The following is a 12,931-nucleotide window of genomic DNA, read 5'->3' as shown; positions in this document are numbered from 1 at the left end:
GTTCTTCTCTTTCTTCTTGTTTAACCCTTTTAGCGTCACATTTTTTTCATTTTCTTTTTCTTCTCTTTTCTACGTTTTTTCTCCCTTTAACTAGACTAATCGATGCTTTTGTTCTTGTCTCCATCGTCGTTTGATTCTTTTTCCTTTATTTTCTATTTTCCTTCAACGTCCCCATTTCACTTTCTCTTTTTATTTGTTTCTTCTTTAACACCTTCCTAAATCCTACACCTGTTCTAAATTCCTTTTCTTTCTTCTATTCTTTTTTCTGTTGAAATTTTCCATCTTTCACCGTTTCTCCGAATCCTTTTCCCCTCCCGGCTATTTCGCAGGGGTATTTACGTATTTACGTCGGTGTGCATCGCTCACGTGCGAGTTACGTGGCCGATATGTCCGGCTGGACGGGGCAAAGAGGTGGCGGGTTGTTGCAACTTAACAAGCTTAGCCCCCTTAATCCCCTTGTAAGCTAGCAATGTCTACAAGGGGTCAGCCGTACGCATGAAATGCATCCGTTTACAGGACGAGCTTTGTCTTCGTCCAGGGTTAAGGTTTACGTCGACCGACCGTACAAGAGATCGAGACGACTAATTGGGGATGCCAGTTCGGGGCAGTGCTTCCCTACCCCTTTATTCGTTAAGGGTGTTCCGCCCGATCGAAAATTATAAAATACACAATATTATTTTTTTAAAGAACACTGAGAACATTTTTTCATTTTCAACCCTTAACGATACTAATAATTGTTATCGACGTTTCTTAAAATAAAAATGAAAAATTCTTTTTATTATCCTATGACGAGTGAAGGGTGTTCTTATGGCTGTTTTCGTATATTAGCACAGCGAAGTCTAACAATTGAATAGCTGATAGAACACAGTCTGACGGTGGTTGAAAAGTAGCAGACGACGCGAAGAGTTTCCGAGAAAAAGCCGGTGGTAGCTGTTCTCTGTGCCGAGGGGTTGGTCCCCCGAGCCCCGTGTACGCGGAACGCAAAGAAAGGATACTGTTACGTGTGCCTCCGGTGTTTCTGTTCGCCCCCAAAGGGTGAAAATAATCGTCGTTTGTCGGTGGAATAGAATTCCATTAACTTGTGGAACAAGCACGGTTTCGTCATTTATTTTATTCACGATCGGAAACCTTTCAAGTTGAAACAATTATTTTGCAAAATATAGTTTCTGTTTATAGAATTTCTAAGAAACCAAAGAGTTTCATATGTTACCTGGGTATTCGATTTCAAAGGAGTTTATAAATAAAATTGATAAGGAAAGAAATGTTGTAGAGTGGTAGTATCATATTTTTTTCTTTTTTTTTTTTTCAAGAACAGGGGAATAGAAAATAGAGGGTAAATTACCTCGCTGCAGCCACCCCATTGCCAATTATTCGGGCGGCGTGTTCTGACCCGGTTGTCGCACGAGCAATCGGTGAGTTCGCCCCTGGAACAGGCTCTCGTGACGCTGTAAGCAACCCCGGCCGCTGATATTGCATACACGAACGCTGCCTCGCGACTGTCTGCAAAAGATGCAACGAAATTTTCCTCGCTACAACCAAACTTTTTCCATTTATCCAAACTACTGCCCCGGCTATTTGTATATCTCGACGACAACAACGTCGTCCTGATTACACGGCACAACAGATGCCGGGCGTTGGATTTAATTAAAATTATTTTCCACTTTAAACGAGCCCATTTAACCAAGCAGCCGAGTAATTTATTTGCTAAAGATTGGACTCTGAAGTTTAAATGAAAAAAATCGGGGTTTCTAATTGAAATATTAAATATTGTTATTAATTAGAGCGCTGGGGATAATAATTTGGATACTTTTTTCTTGTAAAAAATTGAAGAGTGACCCAGGTGGAATACTAAAAATTTACAATAACCTACGATCTATGGCTTCAAATATTTCTCTAAAAATTGACCCTGGGCTAAAGTACGGAAGCTCGATCTTTGCTTTCCATCAATGGTCTCTCATCGAGCTTTCAAGCCATCAAGAATATCCCGTCTGCAGACTTACGTCTCTTCAGGCTTGCTATCTTCTACTTACTGACTAGCATCACGCCGCCGAAAACGTTGTCCGGATTTTCCGGGCTGATGGAGCAATTCCATCTGGCTGATCTAAACTGGTGCTGACACTCCTCTATGGCCAATCTCGCGCCTGCACTGACTGCCTGAAAGGAAAAACCATGAAAGCCGCGAATCGAACAATAATAAACTGAACGATAAACAATTGAATTCCTGTCGAATCCAGCAAAGTATTATAATTTAAAATAAAATAAAAAATGATCCTAGAGGAATCAGAGAATTCTAAATGAAGGTCAATCAGATTTCAAGTTGTTCGTCGATGACCGAAGAAGTCGCGACGAGTGTTTGGGGTGAAATCGTGGCGCCGAGCTAACGCGACACGAATCGACGAGGATCCTCGAGCGTGTCCGGTTAATCGGTCGGAATTAAAATCCGACGGGGGCTGCGAGTTATGAATATTCATCGGATCCTTTTGTCGGTAAGCAGCAGTCGGAAAAGCGAGACGGTCGGCGATGTTCAAAGGGACCTTCGCGTCTCCCAGTGGCTCGAGTTTACCTAGGCAGCGCTTTCTAGACGAGACTAAAATCTCTCCCTACACCGTGGACAACCGACAAGATTCCTGCATTAGGCAAAGGTAAACGCGATTTTCGGCAACGTTCCACACGTTTCCCGGACCGTCCAAGCTGTTGCGCCCTTTCAATCACGAACCATCAATTTTTTTTAAAATTATTTTTAGAAACATTTTTTTTTTAGCAATTTATCGATCGGTTTTATAACTAGAGACCCCTGATTATACTTTTTAATTGAAAATTAATTAACGCGTGCTCGGTGAACTTTACAAGGGAGCACGCGTTTATAAATAATATTTACTGCAAATTTATTTGATGATTAATCGAATTATGCGAGTTGAAGCGTACGAGTAATTTTCCCGAAATTAGAAACGTCAAAATAAGGAAGATTGAACGCGTAATAAATATATTCTAATTCGTGAAAATGACTGTTTCAGCTGTTTCTCGTTAATTTATCGCGACGTCCTCTCACCGCGGTGCACGAACAAATCCTCGATCCGAGATCACAGAATCGCGCGACTTCAATTTCCCGGCTGCGAGTATGTCTGGAAAGGAGGTCGTGTAGGGTTCACTGAAGACCCTGACTGTTACAGAGCTCGACTATTAAATATTACAGGCGCAGCAAACGAAAGCTACAACTCGGGAACGGCATTCCGGGAGTTCTTTAGAATCGCGCGAATTCACCGGTGCCCTCGCCTTCCTTCAAGCCGGCTTAAAGATCTCTGTCTTGAATTTTCTCTCGCGATCTGCCAGCCATCACTTTAATCATACGCCTCCGACAGGGGTGTGTTGGAAAGATTCATTTTTTTTTTTTTTTTCGTAAAAATTCCGAATTAAAATGAATAGCAAAATTTTGCGATTACAATTAATGAAATAAAAATTGAACGCGAATGTTTAACCATCAACGATCCGTTTATCTCACGATTTTAATGACACGCTTGAATCGCCTTTAATTGCGCTTCATTTTCCTTATTTAAACGACGCGACGATATTTGTCTTCGAGTAAATTAACCATCGGTATTCGAAAACCGTACACTTTATAAGTGGAATTTCAAGTTTCTTCCACTTAACATGGTTGAAAGTGACGTTAAAACTCTCCGCCATAAAGAAAAAAACACGGGTTTAATTTTCAATTAGGAGGAAGCTGAAACCTTAAAGGTCGAGTATATTACCGTACCGATTGAATGGAACGAGTATGTAAAATATCTTGCGAATGTTTCTAATTATCATATTTTATCTTTACTGAAACGCATCGAGTAAAGAGATACGTGTGCGATTCTATTATACGTACGTTTTCTGATTCAATCTTGTTGGAATCACAAAATTATGTTAATCGAATAAGAATCCATAAACATAAAACAGGGTGTTATTAATTAGCGTATGTACAGAGATATTGAAATTTTGATTAAACGAAGAAAAGTGAACGAAGCAGAGGTCAGTTTTCTCCAAACGCACCAGTTAAATTTCGGAGTATTCTAAAGGAATGATAAAAAAGAAAAAGATCAAAGTGGACAATATTGGACGGGTTCGGTCGATGGGTCCGAATTAGCCGCGTGCTTTGCCGGCCATTAATCCGAGAGGATCGGCCTACCACGAGGTAAATACCTGGAGAACGGGTGGCGAGCGGGAGCATATCGCCTGCTGCTTGCTGGTCAGGTGCACGCTCTTGCAATTCTTTTCGGCACTCGCCGGCCCGATCACACCCGCGCCGACGATCTGTGCCTGCCCGTCGGCACCGCTTCCTTGACCCGATCCGCTGTTCAGTCGAGATTCTACTCCCAGGTACCTGAAACAATCCCGGAAGCAGAGATGTAACAGATGGCATCGAATAAAAAAATATGTTTCCAAAATTCACCGCCAAATGGCCATCGATCGCGATTAATTCTCGCTGGTACAGCAACCAGAATGTATCACAAGTTTTCAAAAATCAATAAAAGCGTGAATCTACTAAAATTTAGAAAAATTCTTGTTTTATGAAGCAACGTTGAGAATAAAAAAATACGTTTCCAAAATTCGCCGCCAGATGGCCATCGATTGCGATTAATTCTCGCTGGTACAGCAACCAGAATGTATCACAAGTTTTCAAAAATCAATAAAATCGTGAATCTACTAAAATTTAGAAAAATTCTTGTTTTATGAAGCAACGTTGAGAATAAAAAAATATGTTTCCAAAATTCGCCGCCAGATGGCCATCGATTGCGATTAATTCTCGCTGGTACAGCAACCAGAATGTATCACAAGTTTTCAAAAATCAATAAAATCGTGAATCTACTAAAATTTAGAAAAATTCTTGTTTTATGAAGCAACGTTGAGAATAAAAAAATACGTTTCCAAAATTCGCCGCCAGATGGCCGTTGATTGCGATTAATTCTCGCTAGTACAGCAACCAGAATGTAACACAAATTTTCAAAAATCAATAAAATCGTGAATCTACTAAAATTTAGAAAAATTCTTGTTATATGAAGCAACGTTGAGAATAAAAAAATGGACAGTTTCGTGGCGTGAACACCTTGGGGTTTTACAATGAAATACTTTCCGAAACAATCTGGTCGGCCCGTGAAGCTACCGAGGAAGAAACTTTCGGCGTGACGAACCACCTATAATTAGAGCAGGTATTCGAGTGAAAATTATAGAGGGGAAAAGGACGAAGGGCAAACTAGTACAGGAGATGCGACGCCGGGGAATAAAGAGGAGGAGGAGGTAGATGAGGAGAGGAGAATGCAGAGGAAGTGGATAGCTTCGCGAACTGGTCTCGCGGATTTAATCCTCCTCGACGTATATATACGTCCTTGTAAACTTGCCTTACCACCATAGAATAACTAAAGAATATCTCTCGAGGATATTAAACTAGAATATTTTTCCCTAACAAAGATTAAAATTACTAATATTTTCGCGCAGCATGTCGGCAGCTCCTGGTAAGGATATAAATTCCTTATCACAGTTGCTTATTATCCCAGCGAACGTTAAATAAATTCGATAATTGAACGTGTTGGCAGTGTCTTAGCTGAACCGACCACCCGTAAATTAATGGAGGTTTACGAGGAATTAAATTTGACACGCTTTCTCTGTACGCGTCCACTCTCAGCCGCGCTTTCTCTCTTCGCCGTGAACTTTTCCTGATAAACGCGTTAAAATCGTACCCCGAAGAGAATCAAGAATGTCCTATCGTATATATAAATTGTTCGAGCTGCTTGTAAAAGGAATGCTCGCGATCATCCACCCTACCCGTTGCTCACTAATTTAAAAAAGCGGCCAGCGCGTCGTTTTATATTATTTCTCGAGGAGGGTACCGAAGAGCTACCTGTATAGGTAGCTCTCGTTTAGGCGGTAAATCTTAATGAGAATCGAGGGTGTGGCCTTGGATGGCTCGGAAACGATGATTGCAACCCTGTGGGCAACGATTAGAAAGACCGTCGCGTCAACTGACGCGTACGACACGAAAGGGAGTGACCAATTTACCAAAAGGTAGACGAACGCGATCCTCTTATAGATCCTAATCTCGCCGGGGTTATTTCCAAGGTATTTGGATACTCGAAGACATTGGGTGCTCAAATATCCCTCTAAATTTTCCCTTCCCCCCACTGAAAAATGGATGTAAAGCTAAAAAGAGTATATCCGTTGTGGAGGAAGGCTGGTTGCCAAGTAATTTCTTCGTATCGAGGCTGTCCCGCGAGGAAATCACATGAGTCATCTAACGAGAGGCCGGCAATCAGGTAAGAGGGCTTTTGTAGCAACGGCGTAGGAGCGTTTATTATTTGTTTGCGGCCGAGAATACGCGGGCCAGCTACGGCCCCCGGCACCGTTTCTCCTCGCCTATAGCTATTTCGGGTTTGTTTGGCCACGGTTTACGGCTCTCTTCCCCGAGAAAGAGACGGAGCCGCGTTTCAGCAGACCGATCCCGCGATCCTCCTTGCAGCCTGGCTGCTTATCTACCAGGAACCAGTCATCTTGCAGGATTAAACCATCGAACGTATTCGTCATCTACTCGATTCTGTTTACGCGAAGGCTCAGCCCTATAACAAACTGGCTACCCCCTAAACATCCTCGATACACCTCGAGGATATTGCAATCGATACAGAAGGTTGTGTGCCGGGAGAAAAGAGCGATGCCCAGCTGGTCGAGTTTTACGGGGAAAAGGTGTGGATGGTTGGACGGGTATCGCGGTCAAGGTTAGGTACTGGTAGCTAAGGGGCCACGAGGTGGTTTATGGAACGTAACGGAGCGCCAGGTTACACTAGCTTTCGAGTAGGAATTACAGTCCAGATAGGAGTCTAGGACACTGTTATTCCGAACGACGAGGTGGCTTAGCGCCAGCTCCTGAAACGATGGGACTCTCGTGGACTCCTTACACAATCCTCTAGCTCGACGATTGAAACCATCGAGTGCACTTCAGTCTAGGGACGAAGTCGTGGCTCTCCACGGCTCTAAGTCGAGACGATTATAAAATAATACTGAATACGGTGGAAAAAAAAAGGGGGGGAAAAGAGGGACATTATGGAAGAGGGGCAAACAGGGAGAGAATAATAATTCCACAAAGCGGCGGTGTATAAAGAAATCCATATTCAGATCCGATGATGTATCCGGAGCGGCACAGGAAGGTTCTCCATTGAAGCTTGGACGAGGAAAGAAGAGAAGCCTGCTCTCGTTGTACGTACGCTCTTGCCTTTATCATTGACCGAGCCCGGCGACGATTATGATTATGACCAGGATTATTATTATTATTATTGTATTGGAGAGGTATCGCGTTGCCGTGGTTAAAGCACGCTCGGTCCCTGCTTTGTCCACGTGACAGCGATAGGGCCCATTTACGTCGAGAACACTCACCGCCGACATCATAATGGCCGGATAAATCCCCGAAAGCCCACAATACGTCCGTGCATCGCGGGTATTAACCGGTAAGTAGGCGGATAGATCGGTTCAACGTGAACCAACACGGACAACATCCCTTCCTCTTCTTTCTTGTTCGTGTTTAGCCCCGGTAAGCGAGTCTGCCCTATTCCTGCAAGCCGAAACTTTGCCTCCTCCTAATTAGTATCGATTACCGAACAGACGCGTTCTCTTCCCTTCTACGCGACCAGCTTGTTCCTCCGTATCTACCTCCTACCGTTCGTTATCTCCTCCATCTAACCCTGTTCCTACCCTCACTTCGAGGGTTGGGCCCCTCGTCGAGTAGGGTGGCATAGATTGCCCGCAGTTGCATTGTTCACAAAGGAAGGAAGGAAGGAAGTTTGCTATTTCTTCCGGCTAATTGGGGTTGGTCGGTGACGATAGTGAGACAGGGAAAGGAAGAGGGGAAAAGGAGGTTAACGCGTTGACTGCTCGAATCACTCTGATTATTTCATTTTTTAATTAACGATTTTCGATACTAGGTGGAAGAGAACATTTTTTGGGAAACGAAAGCTTCATTATTTTTTAATTGAAACAATGAACTTTAGCGATGACTAACGCAAGTATAAAAAAGATCATAGGAGAAAGGGTTAACTATCGGTCAGTTATCAGCTGGGTCCTAAAAGTATTATAGAATCACCGGTCCCAAAAGCTGGCGCGCTAGATTCTGTAACTCATCCCTGTTCCTCGTCCCCGAAGAGCCAGCAAGCTCAACAGGAAGCTGGGAAGAAACAACAACTTCGTTCAGAAGGCATCTCTGTAATCGGATATCGGGTCGGTGAGGGCGTCAAAGAGAGCGTCACGACGCGCAACGTCGCGTCGTGTCCGACCAGGACGAGGATCAGACGACGTCACTCGTCGACTATACTCGTAAACCGAGTGCAGCAGAGGGTAACCTGACGTTCGTCAGGTTGTCTGGCAATGATTCGTACCGTGGATCGTGTCTGCCCGTTTCGTTTACGGAACACCGACACGGGCTGCTGCGAAAGGAACGTGGATAAATAGCGGGCCCGTTTTACGACCGACCTTAAACTCGCTGTTTGCGTCTGCTCTTTCTGGCTCAACGACAATTTCGATCTGCATTCCCTCAACGATACACCTCTTATCGGGACACTAAATGGATTCGGGATACGTTCAACAACCATAGACGCGTTCCTATTTCTCATTCGAAACGATTACACGTCTCGTAAAAAAGCAGAGGAACCAGAGTTTTGGATAGGAAATCGATGAATAACTCGGGGTTTGTTTAAAACTGAGCTTTTCTTAAAGGATAATTTATTAGAACTAATAAACGGAGCCCTCTGCTATCGAGATCAGAATTAAAGTTTTTAATTTTTCCCAAAAAACAGAAAAATATAGAATCGTAACTCGCTCGAGCTCCTAACATAATTAACGTAATTAAAAATCGTTATCTATCTTCTATTTCGCTAACGCCCCCGTGTCTAACAAATTAGTTTCCAAAATATTTGTACTTAGGATTTCAATGTCCAAATCTCCCTTCGGAAATTCGAGAAAATATCTGGGAGCCGAGTAAAAGGAGCAACAGGAATTCTTCGAGCGTACTTTGCTTAATGGGTTAAGCATAAATCATTGTGAGACAATAAAAATTATCACCGAAGAATAGGTGGTTGCTACGGTGTCTGACCGGAGTTCTTCCACCTTCGAGATTGTACGAACGGGTTCCAGAAATAATGGGGATGTCATAAAAGCTTATCTCGTCTAAGGATGGATATGACCAGCTTTATCGGTCGCGTTTGCTTTTCACCTAGACCACTTCTGTTTCTCCGAAAACGTGGCCGCTTTATCGTTCATCCCCCCAGGGGGGGAAACGTGAAAAGTTGGCCAGAAAACTAGTCACGTCCCGTCGAAATCCAGAGATTTCAACGTGGTATACTGGCATCGCCGCACGACGCTAGATTCCTAAGGCCAGCTAATTTCCTTACGCAAACGAGCGGCTAGATCGCCTGGGCATAGATTCTAACAAGATCTAGGGCTAGGAATTAGCACTAACGAGATTAGAGATTTTAGACCAGCCGCAGCCAGCACAAAACTAACGACCATTATAGAAAATTCTAAATTTCTCTAAAACTAGACTCGATTTCATCACATAAAAGTATCGCAAAATTGTACTTATGGTACATCAAATTAAAGCTTAAACTTTCATTTAAATACCTATATAAAGTTTCCATGAAAAATCCAAATCATTTTTAAATACGAGTGATTGGAAGTTAGATACTTACTGATGGACGATGTTGATCCACCATTTTATAGTAAGAATATTAACGAAACGTTTGTATAGTTATTTTTATTACACTTTAAGCTTTAAATTGATGTATCGCAAGTGTTATTTCGCAACAGTTTTCAGTGATGAATTTAATATTCCAGCGGCAGTCTGTCCAAGAAAGTCGCCCATCTCCTCCATATTTTTACCGATCCAAGGAAGGTTATTCTAGTGAACCGGTAGTACTCTACTTGATATCCCCAGGGTTTCCGGGGCGTGCACTTTCGTTGCGTAGGCGTACGCAAACCATCCGAGCAGCCAAAGGGAAAAACAATGCGGTACCCCGGAGACCCGGTGCATCCCCTAATTAAGATTGGCCTTGTTTCAGGCAGCCCGCTGAATGATTCGTCGATCCCTCGAGGAGTCGATACCGTGATCGACGAACCCGGTCGGTGACGCAATACCACCCTTTTTTTTTATTTCTCTTTCTCTCTCTCTCTCTCTCTCGGTACTCTTACCCTTGCCATCGGAAGCTTTGTTACGTAATCTTTTCTGGGAACGTTAAATTCCTGAAAAGCAGCCCGAGTGAAAAGGGGGCCCGGGCTACGCGCACAGACACTCTTCTTTCCATACCGCCGATACTAGCCGTTCGTTAGCCCCCGTTGTTACGCAATCGTGGAAAATGTTTTTAATCGGCCGACCCGGCTCGATAATGCGCTCTCTCCTCGTCGGGCAAAAGGAAAAGGAAGAAGGAGGGCCGGTGAGCGGAATGGAAATGAACAAACGTCCGTGGAAACGAGGAAATAACGAGTCGAGCGTACGTTATCGATTATCGTGCAACTTACGATTCGTTAGGCTTGCGCTGCCTTGGAAAGGAAAGGGAGAAAGGAGACAAAAGGGTGGGTATTGGGGTACAACGATACCGGGGGGGGGTGTAGGTAAATTAGAGGTTGATAGGGAGTCGCGGATAGAAGTGATATACTAATCTATGCTTTTTTGGAACATTTTAACATTTTTTTGCGGTTTTTAATTTTCATCTAAATTAACACACTCGTACCAGGAAACGAGAATTCTCGTTTTTTAAAAATAAATGTTGTCGTCGTTTAGCGATACGTGTGCGCTTTCCTGATAGATATTCTTTGTGAAAAATAGCCGAAAACATTCCTTATTTCGACATTTTAACAAAAACACATCTTTAAAATTTATAACTTAAAATTTGGACTGTTCATCGGATCAAATGTAAATCAACGAGTTTCAATGAGTGATAATAAACATGGAAAATCACTGTTGTTAATCCCTGTTGTTTTATCGAATGTCGAGCGCGTGGAATATCGCGTAACGCGATATGTTTGCCCATCGCGCGCACCGACATATGTATTTCATTTAGTCGAGTGCACGTTGTTTGCGTTGCCCTCGCGATCAGCCGCCGAAACAACCGTAATTAAATTATCCGACGGTTGTTTATCCGTACCGTAGGCACGAGAAAATAAATACCGGACGATTTCGCCGGCAAATCCATAGTCGATCAGCCCCTTTTATTCCTGTTGTCGTAAGCCCGATCCGTTCTACTTCGACCACACACTGCACGCACCAATAACGCGAAAACACATCGTTGGGTGTATGCGTGGGTGTGTTCGTTTTGTTGGTTCAGGCTTTCGCTTAACCCTTTCCCTCTAACACTGAATCACACTCGAGGAGAGATTTGCAATTTTGTTATTATTATCAGGGGGGTGTTAATTGGGTTGATTATGAAATTAAAATTAACCAAGTATCGCAACTATCAACTATTCCCAGTTTCCGGGACGATCCTGTACCTTAGGCAGGACTTCTAATCCATCCTAGAGGATTTATCGGATAGAAGGAAATCTGGGTAGGACGGAGGACGAAAAATTGGGTTGATTGTGAAATTAAAATTAATCAAGTATGGTAACTATCAACTATTCCCAGTTTCTGCGACGATCCTGTACCTTAGGCAGGACTTCTAATCCATCCTAGAGGATTTATCGGATAGAAGGAAATCTGGGTAGGACGGAGGACGAAAAATTGGGTTGATTGTGAAATTAAAATTAATCAAGTATGGTAACTATCAACTATTCCCAGTTTCTGCGACGATCCTGTACCTTAGGCAGGACTTCTAATCCATCCTAGAGGATTTATCGGATAGAAGGAAATCTGGGTAGGACGGTGGACGAAAACAGTCCTGTGTTGGTTCAGGCATTGCTTTTGCGGCGGTTTTGCGGGTCGTTCACGCGTGAAACAAGGAGTCGGCGAGTGCCCCAGCTCGGGATCCTTAACGCTCGGTTAGACAAACGTTCGGCGCCGCTTGCATTAGCATATTGCCATTTGCATTTCGTTATATTGTACAACGATCCTCTCTACCTCACCCCTTCCATCTACCTTTTCAACCCTTAGGCCCTGGATCGGGTGAACCGTACCGAATGCGGCACGCGACGTTTCATCAATCTGATTGAATTCTGGTGTATCAGGTTGATTTTAGAATAAATAACACTGATGGATAATAAAATAAATATTCTTCCTGTATCCTAACTTCGCTTGACCATCTTTAGCCCACCAGAAAATCCTAAGAACGCTATAACTTTTCTGTATTCGCGATCGGTGAACAAACGAATGTACGATTTTGTCGCCGTTTATCTCGGATTTCCATGCAGACGCAGGTAGGATTTTCTCGTATCCACGACCCACTCCTTCTTCGATCCTCGCGACCTCCCATAAAGCCGCCTACTCACGAAAAAACAAAAAGAAATATAGGAAAAAGGCCATTGACAGACGGCACGGTCGGAAGAAGCGCGATTTGCTTGGCAGACACGCGTGGTTGACTGTAATCAGCCTGGGACATTGTATGATGATCAGGCAAGGGCTGTTTCGATGACAATTGCTTCCGGGTTCGACTGTGCTCCTGATTTTTCTACTCACGCTGGCGTCAGCCTTGCTGCACCCTTCGCGCCGTCCAGCCGTTTCATGAATAGACGGTCTCTCTTCTTTTTTCATCTAATACTCACGCGATATCGCGTGATCGCTATATATATATATATATATATATATAACTAAGAATACAGGGACTTCAGTGGAGGCAGTTGGAGGAGAAGCAAGCAAGGGAGAGACGCGTGGGCGTCATAGCGGGTGTCGACGAAGGCATCGGAAGCGCGATTTATCGCGCGCGCCACAAGACTGTGCTCGTGCTGCTCGCGGCGAAGAAAGAGTCGTCCCGTTGGTGGTCGTTAATTC

At 43.6% G+C, this 12,931-nt stretch overlaps 1 protein-coding gene across 1 annotated transcript in view; it reads right to left on the bottom strand.

The window, feature by feature from the left end:
- The window catches only part of LOC114872355 (protein Wnt-1-like), a 45,851-nt gene that overhangs the window by 4,248 nt on the left and 28,672 nt on the right, over positions 1–12,931 (bottom strand). Inside the window, exons 4-6 of the mRNA XM_029179462.2 lie at positions 4,183–4,363; positions 2,031–2,154; positions 1,343–1,500 (exon numbers count right to left, since the gene is read on the bottom strand). Of these exons, the coding sequence (XP_029035295.1) occupies positions 1,343–1,500; positions 2,031–2,154; positions 4,183–4,363 (463 nt within the window). The remainder of the gene's footprint in view (positions 1–1,342; positions 1,501–2,030; positions 2,155–4,182; positions 4,364–12,931) is intronic.

The sequence above is a fragment of the Osmia bicornis genome, chromosome 5 (assembly GCF_907164935.1).
Source record: "Osmia bicornis bicornis chromosome 5, iOsmBic2.1, whole genome shotgun sequence".
NCBI lineage: Eukaryota > Metazoa > Arthropoda > Insecta > Hymenoptera > Megachilidae > Osmia > Osmia bicornis.
Note: the sequence above shows the minus strand (reverse complement) of the source record. Positions and strands in the feature narration are given on the sequence as shown.